Genomic DNA, 26,772 nt, shown 5'->3' with positions numbered 1-26,772 from the left:
TATTTTTATTTACTTGATGGGGGGCAACTGCTCCCCCATCCCCCCCCCCCGGCTATGCCCATGGATGCAGGGATGATAAATGATCTAAAATGAAAGTCATATGAGGAAAAGCTGAAATGACAGGAGTTCCCAAAGATGTTTACTACCATCTCAGAAAGAAAAGGAAGAACTATTGTTTACTGCGTCCAGTGAGAATAACATATTGGTGTAGATCTGATTAATATGCTGTTGGGCAGAGGGGGTTTTTAGCTGGAACTCATCAGAACTCAGTCCCGGCCCTTTCTCAAGTGGGTACCATTGCCATTCTAAGAGAAAGAGGGAGGTGTTCTGGCACCTCTTTTTCTAGAAAAATAGCACTGCTGTGAGAGACTTCAGATTTCTAAATTCACAAATGAAACAAGGTAACAGAAGATGCTGTAGAATTGCCTCTGCTGGAGTTTCTAAAGAGTTCCTACCTCACGGTAAGTGGCCTGACCAGCAGATCTATAGCCAAGTTCAAAGCTCCCTGGGACTTTGGAATGTCCTTAATACTGCTATCAAATGCAAAATGAAATGAAACACAGGCATGCATACCATACATTTAAAGCACCCCCCTCAGAATACTGGGAATGTAGTTTACTCCTTACACAGCAAAAATCCCAAGCACCCTTAACAAACTATAGCTCCCAGGATTCTTTGAAGAAAAAGTGCTATAAATGTGCTTCAATTGCATTGTTTGTATGCAGCTATGCAAAATTCCTCTTCCAGTACCCCATCTGACCATTTGCCCAACCCCCTCCGGTTTTCCTGTCATTTCTCACCATACCAGCCTTCTCTGAAGGCAAAAAGATGTGGGGCGCAAGTGTCAAGAAAACTAAAACTAAATGAACCTTAACTCCCCGCTTATGCCAGTCTCATAAGAAACAATCTATCTAATCAGCCTGCACTGTAATTTAGCAAATTAAGAAAAAGGAAGGAAGAGGGTCCTTCGCCGTCAACTTACAGTAAGCAGGAACCAGAGAATGATGATTTGCCTTCCAGATATATGCCTCTTCCTTCAGTGATTGGTATAAATACTAATCTTAATTTGGCTATGTCCCACGCAACAGAAAGCTCCTCTAAGTAGTTCGTTCTTAACCTGTGATTGCATAGAAAGATGAGCTACATGACTTTAAGACAAGCCAAATGTCACCACCCCCACAACTTCCCCTTTTTGCCGTCGGAAAAAAAATATCAAAAACTTTCAATCCTTGTCCAGCACTTTCCATATCATTAGAGTAACAGAGGAGCAGGCTAGATTGATAATCTGTGGTAGCACACTGGCATTCAGCAGGATCCCTAAGTTTCTAAAATGGGCTAAGAAACAAATATTAATGGATTAAATGTAGGAGTGGTGTTATTAAATGGAATCCCATCCCACTTTCATTTCTAGGCCAGCCTGGCAATGGCCCACAAAGCATGGGCCGATAACGGGACAAAAGGAGTGGCTCTGTGCCAGAAGACAAAGGGCTGGACCTTCCTCCTTCAACTGTTTGTTAGAAAGAAAAAGGCCAGAGTCGAGAGTTGAATAATATGAGCTAGAAGCTGGATGCAAAAGCTGCAGGCTAGAAAGGCAGAGAGGTGGGGGGCAGAGAGTCAGGGGGTGCTAATGCTGTGAACCCCTCCACTGTAGGCTCAGGTGGTATATAGAAGTGTAAATAAAGATACCTCAGTCTCTGCTGTCCAAAGGAAACGGGAACCTGAGTAAACACCCAGAACCTCTGGAATCTCATGCTGCTCCGAGATTGGGGTGGCATGCAACACAACTCACTCGCCCTATTCTGGCCTTTACTTCTTTATTTCAAAATTATGTCATCATCAGATAGGCTTATTGCACATTAAGAAGAGCTTCCCTATTCATAAACTATCACCTTGCAACAATTTGTTTATGGGCCACCTTTTCCACCATCAAGGAGCTCAAGGTAAGAGTACATGGTTCTCCCACTTCTCCCGCTCATTTAATCCCCACGGTGTGGAGTTCTGGGATTTCTTCCAACTCCCCTCCCCTGTACACACATCCAGATTTGGGTAAGCATTGGGGTGGGGAGGTGGAAGAGCCATTGCACTAGTGGGACTCATTGTTCTGGGCAGTAGCGTAGCTATCCGCTCAGGTGCCTGGTGTGGGGTGTTTGTGTCCTGCAGCTGGGGGCAGGGCAAGTCTCTCCAACGCTTGGAGCCTCTCCGCCGCCTCCCCCTCAGCTGTTGGGCGGCTGAGGGAGAGGCAGTAGGCAGACGCAAGTCCCACGCTGCCTAAAACGGCAGCGTGCAACCTGCAGGTGCCTAAGCTACTACATCACTCCTAAAAAGTTTTGTGAGCCCCATTTTTATTTTAAACTCATTTTGTCACCCCCCTCAGTGATGACACCCAGGGCAGCCCGCACCCTCCACCCCCTTCCTCCTCACTGGTTCTGGGTTCTGTTAGTGCAACCAATTTACTTTTTTTACTTGGGCATTTGGATAGATGTTTTGTCACTCTTGCAGGGTGTTGATATAAATGTGATTTGTTGTGGTGCTTTGAATTCTCATATTGTTTTGCTTTATTGTGTATTGTGCACTTGTTCTGGGACTGATTTCAATAATGAGCAGGTTATAAACTACCTAAATAGTGTATCAGCCCATTAGTGGGGCTCATCCTGATCTGCCCAGCCATTTTCTTCTCTTGCCACAATGCACGTTTGAGGCCTGCTGCTCTTATCACCAGGGTTGAAGTAAGGCTCAAAGGCTGGTCCATTCAGCTTCTATACATTTTGTGCTCCCCCTCCCCCTTCACTAGAAGCAGCAAAATATTTTGGGCTGATGTTCTGTGGTTTAATTATGTTGTGTTTATTCCTGTAGATTTTGATATGGGGATATATTTTTTCAGCGTTTGCTTTTATGGACATGAACATTAGCTTTGTCTTTCTCTATTCCACTCCCCACCTCCAGTTGCCATTGAAACATTTGGCCAGACCCAGTAATGTTCACTTGACTTTTTTCTTTAAATGGGAATCCCCAAGTGATACTGTAGCTGGGTGGTGCCTTTTCATTACCTAGCTTGGCCAAGTGGTATTATTTGAACAGAGTACTGTTTATTTTCCTCTCCTGTCACAGCAACTCTGACAAAGCAGTTTCTCTTCGTCCATTGCCTTTCCAATCTGGGAAGGAGGGGTACACCCATTTCTTCTAGACAGGTGAGGAGAACTTGCAATGTAGGCCTTTCCCCATCTGGTCCCTTTTATGTTTTGAAAAACTGGAAAATGGATTAGTGTTCTTCAGCTTCTTTACTTCCCTTTAAAACTTTTAAAGGCTTTACATTTCTGTTTGCCTTTCTATTTCTAGCAAGATGTGGCAGTGTGTAAGGTAAAAGGTAAAGGTAAAGGACCCCTGGACAGTTAAGTCCAGTCAAAGGAGACTATGGGGTGCGGAGCTCATCTCACTTTCAGGCCGAGGGAGCTGGTGTTTGGCCACAGACAGCTTTCCAGCCCTTGTGGCCATCATGACTAAACCGCTTCTGGTGTAATGGAACACCGTGACGAAAGCCAGAGCGCACAGAAACGCCGTTTACCTTCCCGCAGCAACGGTACCTATTTATCTACTTGCACTGGCATGCTTATGAACTGTTGGGTTGGCAGGAGTTGGGATAGAGCAGTGGGAGCTCATCCCATCGTGGGGATTTGAACTGCTGACCTTCTGATCAGCAAGCCCAAGAGGCCCAGTGGTTTAGACCACAGCGCCACCCACATCCCATATACAGCGGTACCTCGGGTTACAGACACTTCAGGTTACAGACTTCACTAACCCAGAAATAGTACCTCGGGTTAAGAACTTTGCTTCAGGATGAGAACAGAATTCACACGGCGGCAGCAGCGGGAGGCCCCATTAGCTAAAGTGGTACCTCAGGTTAAGAACAGTTTCAGGTTAAGAACGGACCTCCAGAATGAATTAAGTTCTTAACCCGAGGTACCACTGTACTAATTATACACAAATGACAAATGTTCTTTAGATGATGTTCCCTATTCCTGGGGTCTAGTAGAGACCAAAGGCCTGAATCACTTAGTCATACATGGTGAATAAGAAATGTTGCCCATTCTGGTGTAACACTGCTTCTGATTGGCTCACTGGGGTATCCAACATGGCACCATGAGGACTTTCCCTGGCATCTACAAAGCCTTGGAGCCTACCCTCCCCCCCCAGATCATTCTCCCCTACAGTGGCAAATGTGGTTACCTCCTCCCACTCACTGCTCTCAAAAGTACGTAGAGTTGAAGGAAAAAGTTGGAGGAAGAATTCTGTTTCTCATTTTCTCTTTCAAGTCTATCTGCTTTTCAAGGCTCCGATTGGCACCTTGGGAAGCTGAACAGAAAGTGGAGCTACTGAGAGGGGAGAAGGGATGAAAGAGGACCCCAATCTGGGAAACTGGGGGTGGGGTGGTAAAGTGACCTGGGAAGAGATTGGAGGGGAGGAATGTGAGGTGCCACAGAAATTGGGTGGGGGCATGCAGAATTGTGTCGGGACTGGTAAAACAGATAATTTCAACTCTTGATCTGTGGCTTTATTGCCACCCTATCTAAAAGTCACTAAGTTCCAAAAGGAGGGTCCATGCCTTGGGTAAAGTTTTGTGGTGCTGAGTTTACTTGGCAATCTACCACTGCAAGGTATGATATGACAGTGGTTTTTGGGGACCCTGTTTAAAACAATACAAATTAAAGGGAACCCATTTTAATTCTACTAGATCAGTATATATGTAGGCTCCATCTATCAGGGTGGGTGGGGGAAGAGGAGAGAGAAAACCAACCTCATAATCTGTTTGTGATGATAAACTAAAATCCATTTCGCATTTACTTCTGCCACCCTGTCTCCCCCACCCTATATTTGTGCCTTTGATAATTTGCACCTAAATGTTCTTCTTGTTGTTGTATGTTAAACTGACAAAACAAAACAAATTCCTTCCAGTAGCACCTTAAAGACCAACTAAGTCAGTTCTTGGTATGAGCTTTCGTGTGCATGCACACTTCTTCAGATACACTGAAACAGAAGTTTCCAGACCCTTCTATATAGTGAGAAGGTGGGGAGGGGTATTACTCAGAAGGGTGGTGGGAATGGGTGATTGGCAGATAGCTGTGATGAGCCTGTTGACGACTCTTAATGACTGCAATAGGTCTTACAGGAAAAAGCAAGGGGTGAAAAGGTGAAAAATGGCTTTGTCATGTATAATGAGATAAGAATCCAAGGTCTTTGTTCAGACCAGGTTTCTCCATGGTTTTGAGTTTGGTGATAAGTTGTAATTCAGCAGCTTCTCTTTCCAGTCTATTTCTGAAATTCCTTTGTAGTAAAACAGCTACTTTGAGATCTTGTATAGAATGTCCTGGGAGATTGAAATGTTCTCCTACTGGTTTCTCTGTCTTGTGATTCCTGATGTCCGATTTATGTCCGTTTATTCTTTGGCGTAATATTCCCATTCCGTTTATTATTCCCATTATTATTTATTATTATTATTCCGTTTATTATTCTTTGGCGTAATATTCCCATTCCGTTTATTCTTTGGCGTAATATTCCCATTACCACCACCCTTCTGAGTAATACCCCTCCCCACCTTCTCACTATATAGAAGGGTCTGGAAACTTCTGTTTCAGTGTATCTGAAGAAGTGTGCATGCACACGAAAGCTCATACCAAGAACTGACTTAGTTGGTCTTTAAGGTGCTACTGGAAGGAATTTGTTTTGTTTTGACTATGGCAGACCAACACGGCTACCTATCTGTAAGTTAAACTGACAGTTCCACTTATTTTTTTACCTTTGCTTTTGTTGTTGTTGTGTGTTAAACTGACAGTTCCACTTATTTTTTACTTTAAGAATGTTTAACAGGATGTTTTCCATCAGAGCTGGGTGAATTTATTACAGAACAGCTACCATCTGAACATACATAGGGACATTTACTATCAGTATAGGTGGTAATGAGAAGGAGGGGAAATAGTCCACAGGTGTGCTATTTTTGTGTGCAGTTGACCTCAGTGCACACTCCATTCATTCACTTCCTGCTCTTAGGATGGGACTGAAATTTGAATGCTCTAGTGCACAGGCACATAGGGCCAAACACAACATGACACTGATTGCATGAATGCAATTAACAAACTTTTTTTAAAAAAAAAATGCAGCAATGAGAGCCCAAACAATATTGGAGCTGTGAAGGATGGAGAGATAAAGTTTTACAATTTAACTCCTTGCCTTAATCGGGATGAAAATATCCCCTATGCTATTTGCTTCAGAAGGAAAGCCTCTATTGGCAGCATCATTTTCAAATGCACCCCTAGCATTTGTCTAAAAAGTAAAAAAGAATAACAAAATAGCGACAAAGGACAAAGACCAGTAAATGCTAGGGATTACCCTTACTAACTTCAAACATTTGGAGCACATGTTGATGGATGGATCAAGCTTGCTTTCTCCTGCTCCAAAGGCTAGGAGCTCAACCAATGGCTTCAAGTTCCAAGAAGGGAGATTCCAACTAAACATCAGAAATACCTTTTTGATAGTAAAAGTTGTTCAACAGTGCAACAGACTTCCATGAGAGGTGGTAGACACTTGTTCCTTGGAGCTTTTTAAGCAGAGGTTGGATGGCCATCTGTCATGTACGATCCAGTTGAGATGCCTGCATTGCAGGGGTTGGACTAGATGACCCTCGGGTCCCTTCCAACTCTAAAATTCTATGCTTTTATTTTATAAACCTTGAAGGATGCTGAAAAGGCACTAAAGGCCATTAAAACTACTGGAATGATTTCTTTTAAAATTCAGAGGAACTGGTTGGAAATCTAAAGGTTAAGACTTTATTTTCTAAGGAGCTAACATGTCACAGGCTAAAAAGAGGAAGAACACTGGTTTAGCAAAAGAGGAAGATGCTTAAACCATCCGGCATGCCTGAGAAAGTTTTCATCTTCTCTCTTTAAATCAAACAAACAATGGAAAATAGAAGCCATTTGGAAAATTATATATCGTTCTTGGAAATTGAGCCTTCTTAGCAGTACTTGTGGGATCTCTTAGAAATGTTGGCAGCAGGACAGTTACTCAAACTGATAGTAGATCCTTATTTTATCAGGTTGCCCTTGTTACTAAAATAAAATGAAATAAAAATGATAACATCCTCTTTATCTGTTAAACTGAAAGCAGCTCACGGGATTAAAAATAAATCCTAATTCAAGCAACAATCAATAAATTGATACAAACAACAAAAGAAGTTGCAGCAGAAAAATAAACCAGAATCCCTTACGATTCTGCCACCTGAGGCAGCTGCCTCAGACCACCTCATGGGCAGGTTCACCCTGCAAAAAAATTCAAAGTCCCACACAAAGTTTGCTCTAATGGCCCAGCCTGCACCAAGTGGTTCAGTTAAATAATTTTAGGCTGTGAATTTAACGGTCTTAAGGGGCATCTGTCTTTAAATTCAGTGTCTTACTTCATTTGCTTCAAAATGTGGTAAACGCATCTTGCTGCGCATTGAACCTTCAGTGAGGGGGGAAAGTATTTGATCCCCTGCTAAATTGGCCATTTGCCCTCTGATGAAGAAATGACTACTTTGGAATCTGCTGGACTGATTGCTTCTGTCGACAGGTGTCTTTTGTACAGGTACTGTAACAAGCTGGGATTACAGGTCAGACCTCTCCCTTACAGCAGGTACTTCTAATCTCAGCTTGTTACATACAGTGAAGATACCAGGTAGTCTGACATCTGGCTGGTTGATATACTTATTTCACTCATTATAATGATCATCAATCTCTGACTTTTGTCTTCTGGGTTTTTTTGGGGTTTCCCTGTTGTTATTCTGTCTCTCATAGCTACAATAAACCTACCATTAAAATTATGGACCAGTCATTTCTTTGACAGAGGGCAAACGGGCAAATTTAGCAGGGGATCAAATACTTTCCCCCCTCACTGTAATTTAGACACCCTGACCGCCAATAGCCCTTGATCTGTCCCTCAGGCTGTTTTATTTTAACTGTCCCACAAGTCCACCTATAATATAGTAAATACCATAATCACTGAGTTTCATTTTATTACTGCTATTATCTGTTTTCCATTTTACTTACAGCATAAATCTATGCATATCTACTTAGATCAGGGCTGACCCAAGGTATTTTGGTGGCTGAGGCAAATACTTTTTTTCCTCACTGTATCTTATCTCCAGTGCTATTTAATATCTACAGTAAGCCATTGGGAAATATCACTAGGAGTTTTGGGGTGAGGTGCCATCAGTATGCTGATGGTACTCGGATGTAATTCTTCATAACTTTTGCATCAGGAGAGGCTGGGCTATTGCCTGGAGACAGTGATGAAATGGATGAGGAAAAGAACGCTGAGCTTGAATCTCATGAAGATGGAGGCACTGCGAATCAGAAGTTCCCATATGTGAGAAATTGGTCAGTTGCCTTTCCTGCATGGGGTTGCACTTCCTCTGAAGGAGAAGGTTCTCAATTTGGGGGTGCTCCTGGATCCAGCTCTGTCACTGGAAGCTCAGGTAGTCTCAGTGACTAAAAGTGCCTTTTACCAACTGCAGCTGGTTCAACAGCTACGGCCACTGCTAGACCAGGAAAGCATTGCCACAGTAGCTCATGTGCTAGTTACTTCAAGTCTTGATTACTGCAATGCACTCTATGTGCCTGATTCCAAAGCTGCAGTTAATAATACAGTGGTACATCTAGTTGCAGGGGATGCGGATGGCGCTGTGGGTTAAACCACAGAGCCTAGGACTTGCTGATCAGAAGGTAGGTGGTTCGAATCCCCGCGACAGGGTGAGCTCCCATTGTTCGGTCCGAGCTCCTGCCCACCTAGCAGTTCGAAAGCACGTCAAAGTGCATGTAGATAAATAGGTTTCCATGCGCTGCTCTGGTGCACTGCTCTGGTTTGCCAGAAGCGGCTTAGTCATGCTGGCCACATGACCCAGAAGCTGTACGCCGGCTCCCTTGGCCAATAAAACGAGATGAGCGCCGCAACCCCAGAGTCGGCCATGACTGGACCTAATGGTCAGGGGTCCCTTTACCTTTACCTCTAGTTGCAGACACGATCTGTTCCAGGGTGCTGTTTGCACCCCAAAAAGTCCACAACTAGAGCAGTGCTTCTGCGCAAGTGTGAAGCGCGAGAGAGTGCTTCTGCGTGTTTGGCGAAACCCAGAAGTATACACATCCGGGTTTGTCGCATTCGCAACCCGAAAATCCGCAACATGAAGAGGTATGACTGTAATTATTATTATTATTATTATTATTATTATTATTTATTATTTATACCCCACCCATCAGGCTGGGTTTCCCCAGCCACTCTGGGCAGCTCCCAACAGAATATTAAAAACACGATAAAACCTCAAACATTAAAAACTTCCCCAAACAGGGCTGCCTTCAGATGTCTTCTAGAAGTCAGATAGTTGTTTATTTCCTTGACACCTGATGGGAGGATGTTCCACAGGGTGGGCACCACTACCGAGAAGTCCCTCTGCCTGGTTCCCTGTAACCTCACTTCTCGCAGTGAGGGAACCACCAGAAGGCCCTCGGAGCTGAACCTCAGTGTCCAAGCTGAACGATAGGGATGGAGACACTCCTTCAGGTATACTGGGCCGAGGTTGTTTAGGGCTTTAAAGGTAAGTACCAACACTTTGAATTGTGCTTGGAAATGTACTGGGAGCCAATGTAGGTCTTTCAGAACTGGTGTTATATGGTCTTGATGGCCACTTCCTGTCACCATTCTAGCTGCCGCATTCTGGATTAGTTGTAGTTTCTGGGTCACCTTCAAAGGTAGCCCCACATAGAGTGCATTGCAGTAGTCCAAGCGGGAGATACATAGAGCATGCACCACTCTGGTGAGACAGTCTGCGGGCAGGTAGGGTCTCAGCCTGCATACCAGATGGAGCTGGTAGACAGCTGCCCTGGGCACAGTTAGTGCACGATTGCTGACAGGAGTGAGGCCTTGTCAGCATGTAACACCCGTGCTCAGAGATCTGCATTGGTTGCCAATTTGCTACTGGGCCATATTCAAGGTGTTACTATTAGCATATGAAGCCCGTAACAAACTTGAGACCAGTTTACCTACAAGACTGCCGTACCCCACATGTGCCCAGTCAACGGCTTCCATTAACGGTACTGGCACTACTACAGGTGCCACATAATACTCGTTCTGCATTTGTAAGAACTTGTTCAATGTGGCAGCACCTGCACTTTGGAACTCCCTGCCTATTGAAATCAAGCAGGATCCTTCACTGTACTCTTTTAAGCCCCTGCTAAAAACATTCCTGTTTAAACAAATCTACCCAGATGCTAAGGAAGTTGAGGTAGATTAAATCTGTTTCAGTATTTTAACTGTTTTATATTATGTAAACCGCTTTGAGGGTTGTTGTTGTTTTTTGTTTTTTTTTACAATCAAGCAGTGTATACATTTTATGAAATAAAGACATAATAGACACACACAAACCCTACAGCTCCAGTTAACACACACAGAAGTTTCCCACCACTTTCCCTCCCAATCCTCCTTCCCGGTCACAAAAATAATTGCAAATGATTAAATAAAAATCAATATTACAAAAATATACTCACACTCTCCGTCCATCGATCTCTCTTAAGAAACATGAATGAAAAAATAAGTTACTTAAACTTGCAACCACACCTTTCTCTTTGCTAGCTACAAAGACTGACTGTGTGCTATTTGGAGGCGTGGCCTATAAGGAAACAATTCTGTGTATACTCAGGACGGATCATAAAACAGCCCTCCCTTATCTTGCAGTGTTGCTGGAGTTTTCTTATAACAAGAGGCAGGTGAAACCTGCACAACTGGGGCTGAAACTGTGGCAGTCTTACTGATACTAAAACTTTCACATAGCTTTTCTGCTCAGAAACCTAAGGGGTGGGGTATCCTCTTGACGATAGCTGTACTTTTGGATTAGGGTTTGCTGAATGCTGCAGAGACTTGACTGACAGACATGTTTGTAGAGCGTTCTAATAGAAGCATAACATGTGTGTGGAACAGGAAAGAGTGTGTGGCTTTAAGATCCTAGGAGGAAAAAAACGAAACAAAACAAATTGCTTCACTTTCTCCTTGGGAGGACTGTGCACCAGTAGGCAGTGGAACAGCCTCCACTGCTATGGAGGCTTTCTAAAACTACAGTGGTACCTCGGGTTACATACGCTTCAGGTTACAGACTCTGCTAACCCAGAAATAGTACCTCAGGTTAAGAACTTTGCTTCAGGATGAGAACAGAAATTGTGTGGCAGCGGCGCGGTGGCAGCGGGAGGCCCCATTAGCTAAAGTGCTGCTTCAGGTTAAGAACAGTTTCAGGTTAAGAACGGACCTCTGGAACGAATTAAGTTCTTAACCTGAGGTACCACTGTACTGAGTAAAATGACCCACCTGTATCTGTTCCTCTTGTGACATTCACCAGTACTTCCTGATTCTCCTAACTGCAAAATACAGTATGGAGCAAGTAGGCAAAAAATGAAGATGTGGCAGCCTCCCAGGAAATGTTACCAGAGAAAATAATAAAGTGTCCCTTATGCAAGCACAAAACCAATGCATTACCTTGGTATGTTGGGATGGGTGGTGGTGGTGGTGTTTTTCTAGGTACACAAACATCCATTTCTAGGATGCTGTTGTAACAAAGTGAAATCTCAAGGGGGGACGACACATGGAAAATGCACAGTGCACAGCACATATATTATGTTCAAAACTTCAGTGATAGTGGAAAGAGACAGACAGAGAAGAAGACTTAAAATTGCCAGTGGGATTTTTCAGTATTTTATGTTGGACCTACAAAGCCCTATGAAATGGCGTGGTAGTGTGGCTTGCAAAGCTGCACTTAATATTAATGTTAAAATTTCAAAGACCTTTTGAAAATGCAATGCACTGGATCCTTTGTAGCTCCATTTTGTAATTCTGCAAAACACAGGAGACTCAAGCCACGTTTTTCTTTACTAGGTTCAGACTGGCTCAGAGCAGTTTCACATGTACATTCTGCTTGCCGAAAGTTCAATGGGTTTCGGTAGACATGATGCATCCCAGGAAGCACACAAGTGCGTGCTCAAGTGTTGTCTGGCATTACAAGGAGCCTCATCTGTAGTAGCAGTGCTTGTCTAGGAATCCGGTCCACATTTCCACGGACAGCACAGGTAACATCCAGCTGCATAAACAAGACAGTTCTCAGAGTCGGCTCACACAACCCCACCACCCACATTTACTCAAGCATTGGCCCCAGTGAGTTCAATGGCACCTACCATGCCCAACCTCACCTACCATCCAGTTCTAGAAGTTAGCCCCACCGAATTCAGTTTTCAGTGGGGTAGCCCTATGACTTCGCTACACAAAAAGCAACCACCACACGTGTCCTGGCACTTTAAAGTCTAACACGGTCTGCTGAGCTGAGGCAGAAGTTTTTGTTGACTACAATCTATCCATAGCTGTCAACCGTCCCGTATTTGGCGAGAAACTCCCTTATCCCAGCGCCGTTTCCCGCTGCTGTCCTGGAATGATGATGTACCTTAAATTTCCCGGGTTTCTTTTCTTTCTTTTTTTAAATAATTTTTATTAACAGGCCAATCACATCACATTAATCAAATCACATTAGTTCCAAATTATACAGCCAAATTTTAATTGTTTTTTGTTGAGGGTACCCATACATCAAGCTCGTCACGAGTCCAAAATTCCGGATAACTCCAGGCATCACATATTTTACTGCTTTAATTAGACAGTTCTATCCAGTTTGATCCGGATAGTCCTTTATTACTTTCTTTCTCATCTTGTTGTTATTATATATTCCTTTCTTTGCGATCTCTGATGGTTCTCACAAGCAGACTGAAAACTGGCGTCTCTGTGTGGGTTTTGTACTCTTCAAAAACTATCTCCCTCCGGGACAGCCTCTGTTCAACGCTTCCATAAACAAAGTTAACCTTTGGTCTGTCCTTTATTTTTCCACAGGCTAGCCAGATATATCAAACAATATATCAAACAGATCAGGGGGCTCTGTCAGGTCAAATTTGCATTCCAGCACTCCTTCTCTTTCGAATGATCCTGATTCTCCTCCCCCCTGTCCTTCTTTCTCCGACAAGCCTGTCTTAGCGAGATGCCATTTTTTAACTGCGTGACATAAATTTCCCGGGTTTCATGCTCGCCCGGCTCGGGAGGGAAGCAGCAGCTCGGGGTCCTCCGCCTCGAGAGAGTGAGAGAGAGAGCACGAGTTCCCGCGTCTCCGTCTCTCCCTTTCCCCCCTCAGGGGCGCCTTGTGAGGAGACGGGCGGCGGTGGGTGGGCAGCAGCCCCTCTCTTGCGAGACTTCCGCCAAGCTGCCAGGGGAAGCTGGAGGTGGCAGCAGCAGCAGCGGCCTGAGGGAGGAGGAAGAGGAGGGGATGGGGAGGGACGCAGAAGAGCGGCGCTTCAGCGGCCGTAGCGGCGCTGCAACCACCTCATGCCGGGCTCGCGGGTGGCGTGGGCGAGAGTCTCTCTCCCGCCCTCCCTCCCTCTCTCTCGGGCGGCCCCAACGTGCTGCTTAGCATACCCTCCAACCAGTGCAGCATCTTAATGTAGTGATTTCCCCCTCTGCATCCTTTTCATAACTCTATTTTTATAAATCATTTATCCATCCATAGTTCAAATTTTTACTACAAGTTTTCTGTCAATCCTACTAATGTATGTAACTCTTTACAATAGCTTTTCAAATAAATTATAAACTTCCCCCATTCTTTATTAAAGAGGTCCTCTTCCTGGTTTCTAATTCTGCCTGTAAGCTTTGCCATCTCGACATCCTTCATCAGTTTTGTCTGCCACTTTTCTTTGGTCAGAGTTGTAGACCCTTAGGATGATCTAGTCCAACCCCCTGCAAAAAACAGTCAGTCGCAGCAAAAGCAGCATAGCTCCATGAGTGCCGGATTTCTGTATAAGCTAAGCAAAATCCCTTATTTGGGCTGCTGATCCCTTATTTTCGAGGCTGCTGGTCCCTTATTTTCAAATCTGTAAATTGACAGCTATGAATCTACCCCATCAGATTCTACGGCAGGGGAGTGGAGGGGAAGTCACCGTTTCTGTTTGTTATTATGTAATGTACCTATTTTGTTTTTTTATACTGTCATCCGCGCTGTGATCCTCGGGTGACGGGCGACATATACATTTAATAAATAAGTATTGAGCGTTAATCCTAATTTACAGTGGGGTGGGTGTGTGTGCGTGTGAGAGAGAGAGAGAGAGAGAGAGAGAGAGACCCCCTGCGTTTTAAATCGTGCAGCCTCGAAGAGGGACGCTTCCCTCCTCAGATTTCCACTCTTAAATTCGCTTCCACACGGCGTGTAGTCGCGTGTTTCTTGACCGACAGATTAGAGGCATCTCTTCCCCCCCGCCCGCCCGCTGCTTGCAATCCAGCCCCGAAGAAGCGATCACATGATTAGGATCGGCCCTCCTCTTCGCCCGCTCTCTCTCCCAAAGTAGCTCCTCTCCAGTTCACTCGCCGCTGACGAAGGAGCGCAGGCCAGCTACTTAGTCAGGAGGACGACCGGCGCTCGGAGATTGGCTGCAGCGGCTGCTGTTTCTGTTTCTGCGCGGCTTGGGCGCAAGTCCAGCCTCTCCTCCCCTTTCACTTTCCTTTAAGGGGGTTTCCTGCCCGGGCTTCTGCCTGCATCGCCGGTAAAACTCAACTGCAAGTATCTTTCGCGCGGCGAACAAATCCATGTTTGGGAGCTTGCAAAGCCGACGCAACTCAGGGGGCGCCCGCCTGGGCTTGTGCTTCTGCCGCTTGGTGCTGGCGGCAGCGTGCAGCGCCCGATTCTGTTCTTTCTCGGAAGTAAGGCCCGCGAAGCCCAGAAGCTCTTCCCTCCCAAACCAGGCTCGGCATCAGACGGCCGGTTTAACCCGGCAACCCCCACCCCCAGGGAGCGCTTACTCGCAAGCAGGGCCCGCTGCAAGGGCAGAGTTGTAGTAGCCTCGGAGTAAGGAAAACCCAGTGGATACCCCCCCCTCCCAGTTCCACACCACAGCGTGGAGCCGCCGAGTAACGGGCTGCAATCCCAAACCCGCCCACCTGGGCGTGGGGGTGGAGGGGGGCGTTGAACTGAACAGGTCTTGCTTCTGAGCAGAGGCCAATTGCGCTGTGTGCTTAGGATCGCAGTCATGGATTTATGGGGGGGGGGGTGCTGGACACCGACTTGTCATCGCCCTCTGCCGGACTCTGTCTAGCAGATTCGAAAGGACTCGTTCAACAACGGTTGTTTAAAATTGCTTTCTTTTAACCCCAAGTACTCAGAAAAAAATCTGTCAAAATCTTTCTACAATTTCTACTTTTAGTTTTTATTTATTGACTTGATTGAGGGGTGGGCAGCTGCCCCCCCCCCCGCAGCTATGCCCGTGCAGCCTGAGTCACGGCAAACCAAGTGGCGCATCTCCCAAACCCGGGAAGTTTCCATTTTGCGCCTCGGCGGGTCCCGCTTCTTTGACGGGGGTTGACTTAACTCCGAAGTTTGTATTGCATTGCATTGGCAACCGTAGCTAAGGATGGGTGACGTGGGCTGAGGCGGCTGCCTTAGCTCAGAAGTTTGCGTAGAGTGGGAAGGAAAACCTTATTTTTCCCTCCTTTTTAAAACCCGGGCATTATGAGGAAGGGGTCAAGCGGCGAGCCCAGGGCGCTGGGGGTGGAGGGGCGAGTCATCTTTCAGGGGCGGTGTACTCCCTTCTGCTGGGAATCGACGGGGCGTGAGGAAGCGCAGCTGCTGCCTGCTCGGAAGAGGGCAGGAAATGGTCGCGGAATGCTATTCATTTCTACCCAGAGCAGCCGGATTTAACCACCACAGCCGCCAGAATAAGATAAGGAAACGTGACAGCGCCAGCTAGAACAAGGCAGCTCACCTAGGATGGCAGCCAGGCTTTTCAAGCTTAGGCACCTTTCTCCCAAGAAGAAGCCCCACGCATACTGTGTGAATTGGGCCCTCTTGCAAACAACAACAACAACAAAACAAAAAACAAAACCAAAAAACGGGAGCATTATATCACATGCACGTTGGTAACCGCTTGTGGGCCAAGCGGAGTTTCCCTCCACACCTCCAATATATCAGGGGCTACATGCAAATAACACTGTATGATGTCTGAGGCACAGGATGTCGACAGGTGACACTTTCCCCATAATTGCATTTCCCTACTGGCAAAGGTTTATTTAACCTTTTGAACCTTTGACTGCTGTTAAAAGCGCAAGAGCCCCGGAGCCCCGCAACGCCAACCCTAAGACGGTCAAGGAATGCAAGTTTCATGAGATATATAAACCAGATAGACAAACCTTTAATCGGTGGCAATGCTGCCAGAGTCAGTGCAAGAGTGGGTGTGGTATTTTAGATGGCAGTGGGGGTGGGGTGGGGGGTGGTCTGTGTCAAAAGAGACTTACGATCTACCGTAACCAAAAGGCAGGTGACCGTGTTTAGGAAAATCCAATATGGAATTGTTCAGAAGCATGCTTAGAACATTTATTGCAGGTATTTATTATTCATACCTCACAATATCTACAGTGATGTAGATATTCTGCCCTTTCCCCTTTCCTTTAGGAGCAAGAAAAGGAGCCTTTAACATGATTATGTTGATTTTAGTGATTGTACCACCAGCAGCAACTCACCGCCAGAAATCCCCCTATTTTCTCTCCATGAGTGGGAAAGCAATGAATCACTCTCCCCTCCTCCCCATGTTGCTGCTAAAACCAATCTAACTGTCCCACAACTGCATTTTCATTAAACAACAACAACCCAACAGCAAGAGATTAGGTAACAACCTTTGATTACCCTGCAGGGTTGTCAAATGTTCTGTGCCCTTCCTCAGAACAACATTAGTAAAACAATGTACCTCCGGTTGCGAACGGGATCTGTTCCGGAGGTCCAGCCATATCCTGAGGATTTTGCAACCAGAGGTGTTTGTTCTGTGTAGAGCGCTTCTGCGCATGCATGAGCTGCGAAACACTTCCAGGTTTGCCGCTTTCGCAACCTGAAGTTTACGTTGCCCGAAGATAACGTACCCCAAGGTTCCACTGGATTCACATTTGCATTATCAGGGATTTTTTTAATGCTTCTGCAGATTAAAAAAATTTCAGATTAAAAAAATTTGCATAAAATTAAACCCTTATTAGGGACGCGGGTGGCGCTGCGGGTTAAAACCACAGAGCCTAGGACTTGCCGATCAGATGGTCAGCGGTTTCAATCCCCGCGACTGGGTGAGCTACTGCTGCTCGGTCCCTGCTTCTGCCAACCTAGCAGTTCGGAAGCACGTCAGAGTGCAAGTAGATACCGTATTTTTCGCTCTACAAGACGCACCAGACCACAAGATGCAGCTAGTTTTTGGAGGTGGAAAACAAGAAAAAAAATATTCTGAATCTCATGAGCCAGAACAGCAAGAGGGATTGCTGCGCAGCGAAAGCAGCGATCTCTCTTGCTGTTCTGGCTTCTGGGATAGCTGCACAGCCTGCATTCGCTCCATAAGAGGCAAACACATTTCCCCTTACTTTTTAGGAGGGGAAAAGTGAGTCTTATAGAGCAAAAAATACAGTAAATAGGTACCGCTCCGACGGGAATGTAAACGGCGTTTCCGTGCGCTGCTCTGGTTCGCCAGAAGCGGCTTAGTCATGCTGGCCGCATGACCCGGAAGCTGTACGCCGGCTCCCTCAGCCAGTAAAACGAGATGAGCGCCACAACCCCAGAGTCGGCCACGACTGGACCTAATGGTTAGTGGTCCCTTTACCTTTAAACCCGTATTAGAAAGCACATGCACTTCTATCATTGCTGCTACCTTTTAAATTTGGGTGACTTTTGCCCAGTCATTGCTGCAGTACAATCTTGGATTTCTCCGTTATTTTACCTGAGCGACTATTGCTTTTCTACCAGGAAATCAAAAGAAACTAGCTTCAAAATGAACCAGGAAGTTGCTTCAAAATAAAGTAGGCAGGCCTTCTTTATTAGTGGAGTCTTGAGAGAAAATATAGTGACAACCCGCCCCCCCCCAGGAAGTCTCAAAAACGACTCCAAAATGAATCAGAAAGTCCCTTCTCCTTTATCTGTAGGAGTGACTTCTTGGGTCATTTGAAAGCTTACTGATTTATTTAAAATACTGTTTAAAAGCTAGTGCATGCGCACATATATACCAATTGTTTTCAGAAGTTACCTTTTTAATGTATATGTCCTGCAGGCAGACTTAGGTGGCAGGTTACATCTACAGCACTGTTCACATGATCAAAACGTTCGCACCCTGAAAAGTCCGCAGCTAGAGCAGTGCTTCTGCGCAAGCGCGAAGCGCGAGAGAGTGCTTCTGCGCGTGTGGCGAAACCCGGAAGTATACACATAATGGGAGCAGGCCTAAGCTGGAGCAGGACCTCAATGGTAAGTCCTGCCCTTGGACGTATGCGCATTCGTTTGCACATCTGCAGTGTGTGTACAGGTGTTTGATCATGCACACAGTGCATGAGCACTGTTCATAGGATCAAACATATGTAGGGAGAGCAGGATTGAGGCTTGATCTTTCTAGGATTCTGAAGGATGTATATCAAGCACTCACAAGCATGAACGAGACTGAATTTATAGAGACAGGCAGGGACCAAATATATTTCACAGGATCCCTGCTCTTTGTGTACTGTAGATTGATTTTCTTAGACATTTTGACCACATTGCAGTTTTAACCTGTTTTTCATCAGAGTCTTTATTGATTGCAAACTGTTGTTTTGCATGAGGACAGAACATGTGTTCGGGCCTGCAAGAGAACTATGAGGCTGCCATGGTGCTGAGTGCCGTTGGAGACGCCTTGGGCTATTACAATCAAAAATGGGAGTTTGTGCGCAGCGGTGAGAAGATTCACAGTGAGTTGGCCAAAATGGGCGGCCTGAACAAGCTCAACGTGGCAGGCTGGAGGGTCAGTGACGACACTGTCATGCACTTGGCTACTGCTGAAGCCTTGGCAGCAGCTGGGGAAAACCCAGACTTAACCCACTTGTATAAACTCATTGCAACAAACTACAGAGAATGCATGGATGACATGGATGGACGAGCTCCAGGTAATCTTTCCTAAACTTTTAAACATATGAAAAATAGAAGGCAGCAGTTTCTGGATCATGCATGTTCTATGTGTTCAGATTGGAACATGATGTTTCCCAAAGGCCTTAGAGTCCTGCAGTACAGTGGTACCTCGGGTTAAGTACTTAATTCGTTCCGGAGGTCTGTTCTTAACCTGAAACTGTTCTTAACCTGAAGCACCACTTTAGCTAATGGGGCCTCCTGCTGCCGCCGTGCCACTGGAGCACGATTTCTGTTCTCATCCTGAAGCAAAGTTCTTAACCCGAGGTACTATTTCTATGGTTAGCGGAGTCTGTAACCTGAAGCGTCTGTAACCTGAAGCATATGTAACCCGAGGTACCACTGTACTATATTAGAAAGGGTTCCTTTCACAACTCTGTCCAGTGGCCGCAGTCAACTTTTACGGCTCTCATTAATTTAATGCTCAGCTGTGTTTTCTAGTCAGATCTCATAAAAGCAGGGAGTGGGAACCTTCAGGCCTGCCAGAGGATGTTAGCATCTCTGACCACTGGCCATGCTGGTATGAAATCTAGAGGGCTGCAAGCTTCCCACCCTTGCATTATAAAGGGAGAGCAGCATGGGGATATGAAACAGGAGACATATAGCCCAGAATAATGGCTGTGATACCCTACCATCACTGTGCAAGGTAGGCTAGGTGGAGATACGATGGCATTTTAATATTTTGTATTTTATAGCTGTATTTTAATATTTTGTTGGAAGCTGCCCAGAGTGGCTGGGGAAACTCAGCCAGATGAGCGGGGTATAAATAAATTATTATTATTATTATTATTATTATTATTATTATTATTATTATTAATTATTATTTCCAACTGAGCTTCAAATCTGTGCTGAGGTTTGAACCTGTGATTCCCATGGCTGTAGCCAAATCTCTCAATTTCTGGCTCACCTCATCTCATACTTTGATATCAATAGGAATGGACCTCAGTGCAATGAGCAACTTTCCCTCTGCTTCAGCTTTCCATCTTCAGGAGGACACTTTGCTCTTCCACTTAGAATACAAACATTGAGTGTGTTATCCTCCAGATGTTGGACTGCAGCTTCTGTCAGCTGTGATCAGTATGACCAGTTGTCAGGGATTATGGGAATTGTAGTTCAAGAATATCTTTAAGGTTACAGATTCGTCCAGCCCTGATTTAAGAATTAACATCCAGCCTTCCCACTAAATATACTCTGTTTAGAATCTAGTATATTTTAGTTCACTCCCATTCTGTGAAATGGATATCTCCTAATTCAGTAAACATGCTGGCTGCTACATATTGTCCGTTGTTGGCAAAAGGCCTATATATCTTCTGAAAGAACCACTTTGTTTCTTTGCAGTGAGAAGCATGGGCTCATCTGGGCCTTTCATTTCAAAGTATTTAGCTCCTGCCAGAGAGCTAGGAAACAAGAGTAGGGCTGCATGGCAGGTTGGCATTTATTTGTTTGCTTTTTTCATTCCAAGATTGAGGAACCACTTTAAGGAAGAGGTGTGCTTCCTTTTTCTTCCATCTCTCTTCGGTTACTTTCCCCTCCTGTGATGATGATTACATGTGTGGCTGTGTTACATCTTCAGTGGCTGGAATGGGGAATTTGGGAAGTATTGATTGTATGCACTCCAGTCTGTGGATTCTGAGCTTTTCAACAACATAAGAGCCAAGTGTGCCAGAGATGATAAGCAGCTCAAAACGGGATTTGCATAGGACATCTGCTCATAAAAAAATAAGATGGCTGAATCTATCTATGCAAAGTTGTACCATATGCTCTGCAAAAGGAATATTATGATGCACGAGGATGCTATGAACCCATCACAGGAGCCTGAAGCACAATTCAGAGTTTGCCTTTTGACTGCATTTGGGTGATAGTCTCTCTTAGAAGCAATGGACTTTTCCTGAGTCCAGCTAGGTTAGAAGGAATCACTGGGCAAAGTGGGTTGCTTCTGCACTAGGTGTTTTCTGACGACTTCCACTCCTTCACTTCACGGAAAATCCTGGTGATGTTCCTGCTGAAATGTTGCATTCCAGCATTTCCCATTATGCTTTCTTTTAATGTCTGATTTGGGGTGTTTTTTCTGAGTTTCAGAGCACTTCTGGGCCTCTGGGCTTGCGTTTCTTCCCTTCCAGGTCTCTTCTCCTATTACATTGCTAGCTTGTGCTAGGCTTTTAAATGTATTTATTTATTGCCTACCTGCACTTGGGAAGCTGCCATCTAGCTTAGTCTTATCTACTTGACTAGCTGGTGATGGCTCTCCATGGTTCCAGACAGGTATTTCCCAGCATGCAAAGCATATGCTCCTCCACTGAACTGCAGTTCTTCCCCTGAAAACTTCCTGATTGCACTGAAGCAAAAGTACCATAGCAAATAACGTCAGGAAAATGTTCACTGGTGTGATCATTGTAGCCCCAAACTGAAAGGGGTGGAGCTTCCTGCTACACTGAGCTGGGAAAGAGGATTGTGAAACTGTCAGATGATTTGCAAACCTGTTAGAGACTGATGAAATTCAGGGGATTCCCCACTGCCCCACCCCTGAAAAGGCTTGGGGGGGGGAATCCCCCTACCTGCACTGTCCCTGGGAAAGGCTTTCTTAGCAGGAAGACACTGCTGCTTTGCCAACCTCACCACAGCTTGATTTGATTGGAAGGCTCAATGAAGCATGGAATGCGCCAATGAACTTTTAAAAAACAACAAAGTACGTTTTATGTACTTGCGCTTCAGTGCAACAAGGCAGTTTTGGACATGGACACCCACACGCCCCACAGTGTTACCTGCAAGCTTAACTGTGACACTGCCCTTGTTAAACCACATTACTATTGTCTTGGAAATTTCATGGTGTAACAAGGAGCACGCACAAACAAAGGATAGAAAATACATCATATGAACCCTTAAATATATACAGTGAGAAAATGCATTTCAATGGGGGAATGAGAGAAACAAAATAGTTTGAGTGAAAGTGTCACCAAAGAGAACATTTGAGGCAACATAGAGTATAAGGCCAGGCACAGGCTATAAGTTGGGAAATCCCCTGTTCTAATTTTGGTGCTGTAATTAATTCACTTGATCTTAGCGTGAATATGGTGACGAAACTACTAGACTCCTGTTATTTTCTCAGCTGTACTTTCATTATCGAGCTGATGTGTGGAATCATGTTGATGACTTGACATTTATATAGCACTTTCCTTAAATATTTAGACTTCCAGAAAGTGGAAGCTGTGATGTTGCTTATGTAGCAGCATCAGTGTATCATGTTTGTATGCATGCGTACATACTGTATTTGCATATTTTGGAACTAAAATCCAGACATCAGTTTCTTTGCCCTGCTGGTGGCACAGCTTAGTGCTGCAGAAGCAGCACATGTCCTCCACCAGAAAGGTAGCAATGGGTTCAGGTTTGTGTACCAGGCTGAGAACAGCCGGTCACTCAGACCTTGCTACCTGCGCGGGACCTTGTGTATCCTCCAATCTCTAGGCTAGCACAATCCACAAATATCTTATGGGACTGGGGGCTGTGTGATAGCACTCCTGATAGCCTGAAATCCCTTTGGCAAGCACCTAAAATTGCAATGTCGAAGGCTGCCTGTCAAGACCATTGGTCCATGTTGCTTAGTACTGCCTACAACAGGAATAGCCAAAGTGGTGCTTTCTAGCTGCTCCCATCAGCTGCAGTCAGCATGGACACCTGTTGTCTAACAACAGCTGCAGGGCACCCACCCTGGCTATCCACCATTTCCACTGACTGACAGTTCTCCAGGGATTGGTGTTGTTCCCAGCCCTACCTGGAGATGGAAGGGATTGGACCTGGGCTCTTCTGCAGGCAAATATGTGCTCTGCCACTCATCTACGGTCTCTCTCCTGGACACGGGCAATAAAATGTGTCAACTGAAGTTGGTGGAGCAACCAAATGGGGACAATAAGAGCATAGTTGTACAAGCAGTCACAGCTGATGATCAGAATTTGAATAATAGTTATATTACCAGGGTCTGTTGCCCCACTTGCCAACCCAACCTATCTGCCTTCCCCTTGCCCACCCACTCCTCCCTTTTGCCCTCAACTATCCCTTCACAGCTCACCCAAACCACCACTCCCTCCCCAACCCCCTTTAAAAGAGAGGGATAAGCGCTTTAGAGAACAATTGGCCAAACTACTTTCTGAAGCGCCTCTGCCCCTTAAAACAGCTTGCCTGGGCTGCCTGCCCTCCACACTGCTTGCCTGCTTGTCTACCTGTTGTTGTGCTGCAACTGCAGCATGACAACAGCTTTACATGTTTATGTACATAGGAAAAAGTCAGCAAGCTGACAGGCTGCAATCCTATGTATATTTACATGACAATAAGCCTCATCCGTGGGGTACTGTAAGACTTAATTTCTGAGTACACATATAAGGATCTGTTTTCCTTATGAACCATGGTATGCAAATGGAGCATAAGAAATGCTTTTAAGATTGTACAGCAGATGAAAAGATTGTCTATAGGTAGCTGGGAAGAATGTAGTTCACTTCATTTAGAGCTTGTGTGTGTTTAGATACGATGCTAATTTCCTAATGGTACATATTGAATATCCTAAATAACTGCAGGCCAATACATTAAAAAAAAAAAAATCCAACTTTAAAGCTGCGTCAGCTTTAAAGATGGGCATCTGGTATCTATGAACTCTTGGGTGATGCAATTCAAGAATGCTAAGAAGAGTCCTGTCTGATCAGAAGGGTTGATTTAAGAGTCTGTTCTGTGAACATGAGCTGATCTTGGGAGACACCCCAGCCAGTTTCACATGTCTGAGCTGTGGGAGTTTCCTAGTTATAACATGCTGTCACCATGCAATTCCCTCCTAGTATGGAGTAAGGGTACACTTTTCCACTTCCACAGTGCATTTGTTTGCTTGTAGATGGGCTGGGGAGAAAGGGGACATTATTTTTTGCTTGATAGCAATTTGGAAGAGGTCCTTGATTGAACCTTCCACCCCCCCCCCCAATATTCAGCATTGATTGGGATCTCTAGAGCCAGTGTGGTGTAGTGGTTAAGAGAGGTAGTCTCGTAATCTGGGGAACCGGGTTCGCGTCTCTGCTCCTCCACATGCAGCTGCTGGGTGACCTTGGGCCAGTCACACTTCTCTGAAGTCTCTCAGCCCCACTCACCTCACAGAGTGTTTGTTGTGGGGGAGGAAGGGAAAGGAGAATGATAACCGCTTTGAAACTCCTTAAAGGGAGTGAAAGGCGGGATATCAAATCCAAACTCTTTCTCTTCTAGAGATTTATGGAATAAAAAACACCCCCTGCTACTGCTCAGCTCAAAACGGAAGGACCACCTTCTGCCAAACCCAAGATCTGTTTCAGGGGTAGCCAACAGGGTGCCCTCCTGATTACGTTAGACCACAACTCCCATCAGCCCCAGCCAGAATGACCTGTGGCTAGGAATAATGGGATCTGTAGTCCAACAACACCTGGAGGGTGTGGTATTGGCTGTGTAATAGGGAGGGTGACTCCCTGCTCTGGTAACTTTCAGACTGGATTGTTGCAGTGCTGGTGCTGCCTCGAGAAAGTTTCGGAAACTTCGACTGGTCCAAAAAAGCAGCAACCAGATTACTGGCTGGAGTTCACATTTAGAACTCACTCTGGAACCTTATGAGAGATTACTAGTAATAAATATTAATAATAAGAAATAATGATAAAAAACATTATTAATACATATAGTTGTTAGCGTTATTAAATCTTGTTATTCATAATGATAGTCCTATTAAAACCTCAGGAAATCAGTGCTTATTGATCGAAAGCATTAAAGTTGTTACCTGGTGCTTGTGCGTAGACCATACAGGTTGAGGATGCTTAACTGCAGGTCAGCCTGAGATGCAAATGAACAATCAGGGCAGATGTACAAGTTTCCCACCTTTCCCACCCTTCTTAGGTAATACCTGCATGGCATACGCCTTGAGATTGGATCCAGACAAGCCGGAGAGCTGGATACCCGACTTCTCTGAAACAGGAGGAGGGTGTGGTGCAGCCATGCGGTCAATGTGCATTGGACTGAGGTTTCGTCACCCAGAAGAGCTGGAAAACTTGATTGCAGTAAGCATAGAGAGCGGTCGGATGACTCACCACAACCCTACCGGCTACCTTGGATCCCTGGCTTCTGCTCTCTTCACTTCTTATGCCATAAATCGCAAGCCACTCCAGGAGTGGGGGAAAGGGCTCATGGAGGTGCTACCAATGGCAAAAGTCCATATCCAGAAGGCAGGTTCCTTTGTGGAGAAGAACTTGCAGCGCTGGTAAGTAATACACATTTTGGAAGTCGGAAGGTTCTAAAAGCCATCTGATAGATTGAAATAGTTACCGATATGATGTTGAGAAAGTATGAAGTGTACCTCCTCCTCGAAAAGTCCGGAGGGTGGCAACACAAGAATGGGCCTTCTTTGCAGTGACTCCCCATCTGTGGAATGCTCTCCCCAGGGAACTTCTCCTGGCGCCTTCATTATATATCTTTAGGCGCCAGGTGAAAATGTTCCTTTTTAACCAGGTCTTTGGTTGATCTAATTTGCATCCTATGCCCTTTAAAATTTTGGGGTTTTTTTTTGGGGGGGGAGCTATTGGCTTGTTTTTATTTTGATTATGTATTTTGTGGTTTTATATTTTGATTTTATTCTGTGAGCCACCCTGAGATCTCCGGGTATAGGATGGTATATAAAATCAAAAAATAATAGTAATGTTCCTTGTGCTGGTGACCAAGATAGAGGGGAAGGAAATGGATGCTGCTTATTATCCTGGAACAGGATTCCCCAAACCTGGGTTTCCAGCTGTTTTCAAACTACAATTCCCCTTATCCCTAGCTAGCAGGACCAGTGGTCAGGGATGATGGCAATTGTAGTCCAAAAACATCTGGAGACCCAAGTATTTGAAACCCTGCTGTATAATATTGAAACATTGACCCTGAAGTACATATGTACTACAACAGAGAAAGCATTTCCTGATCTGCAGAGGTCTCAAAACGTGCTGGATGTTAAGACTTTCTAAGTTTATACTGGGTTTATTTTTATATTCATACAAGGCATATACAAATACAGTCTTAATATGAAATCCTAGATATTTGCATACTTTCCCATGGGTTTCTGTTTCTTAGGAACTACTTTGAAAGGACATGGAAGAAGTACCTGGAAACTAGAGGCATTTCAGATGGGAAATCTCCTCCATCCTTCCCTGAAGTGTATGGAGTGAAAGAGAGAGATGAATTCTACACGTCCTTGAGCTACTCTGGCTGGGGAGGTTCAAGTGGGCATGATGCTCCCATGATTGCTTATGACGCCATCCTTGGTGCTGAGAACTGGATTGAGTTGGCTCACAGAGGTTTCTTCCATGGTGGGGACAGTGACTCCACTGCGGTCATGGCTGCATGCTGGTGGGGGGCAATGCACGGCTTCAAAGGCATCAATGCGAATAACTATAAGGAAATTGAGTATAGAGACCGATTGGAGAAAGTAGCGAGGAAACTCTATCACCTGAGCTTGACTGCAGAGCAGTGAAGTCACACTTGCAGGGCAAGACATCCCCTGCAGAGATCTGGAAGTTGCTAACTAATAGCCTCTGGTGCTGTTCATTCTTGCCAAGCATATAGTGCAGTAAATCAAGAGATTTAAATATAGCAAAATAGAAGGCCTACTCTTATGAGCTCTTACTTGATGCTTTAACACTGAGTGTAAAGTCTGCTTGGATGCAAATTATCAGTGAAATACTAGTGTAGGCCAATAAACTTGAGAAACCTAT

General features: G+C 45.1%; 2 protein-coding genes across 6 annotated transcripts in view; one reads left to right on the top strand and one right to left on the bottom strand.

Moving 5' to 3' along the window:
• Positions 1–26,772, bottom strand: part of CD80 (CD80 molecule) — a 56,249-nt gene that overhangs the window by 27,003 nt on the left and 2,474 nt on the right. The window contains exons 1-3 of one of the 2 annotated variants that reach the window (XM_081858549.1): positions 11,850–12,108; positions 10,566–11,019; positions 983–1,117 (exon numbers count right to left, since the gene is read on the bottom strand). The gene's annotated coding sequence lies outside the window, so the exon portion shown is untranslated. Of the gene's footprint in view, positions 1–982; positions 1,118–10,565; positions 11,192–11,849; positions 12,109–26,772 lie in introns of those variants that run through there. The other variant, XM_081858548.1, reaches the window with a different exon arrangement.
• ADPRH (ADP-ribosylarginine hydrolase) lies at positions 14,424–26,771 on the top strand. 4 transcript variants are annotated; one of them, XM_081858517.1, is made up of 5 exons: positions 14,424–14,630; positions 18,156–18,346; positions 18,699–19,014; positions 24,923–25,283; positions 26,132–26,771. In XM_081858517.1, exons 2-5 carry the CDS (start codon positions 18,311–18,313, stop codon positions 26,529–26,531), a joined length of 1,113 nt encoding a protein of 370 aa, XP_081714643.1. In that variant the 5' UTR covers positions 14,424–14,630; positions 18,156–18,310; the 3' UTR covers positions 26,532–26,771. The 4 variants fall into 4 exon arrangements, with proteins under 4 accessions (XP_081714643.1, XP_081714644.1, XP_081714645.1 ...); XM_081858518.1 differs by lacking the exon at positions 18,156–18,346 and having other exon boundaries at positions 14,425–14,630; XM_081858519.1 differs by lacking the exon at positions 18,156–18,346 and having other exon boundaries at positions 14,425–14,630; positions 18,694–19,014.

Source organism: Podarcis erhardii (assembly GCF_964252035.2).
Source record: "Podarcis erhardii genome assembly, chromosome: 4".
Lineage (NCBI taxonomy): Eukaryota > Metazoa > Chordata > Lepidosauria > Squamata > Lacertidae > Podarcis > Podarcis erhardii.
This window is presented reverse-complemented; position numbering and strand designations above follow the sequence as displayed.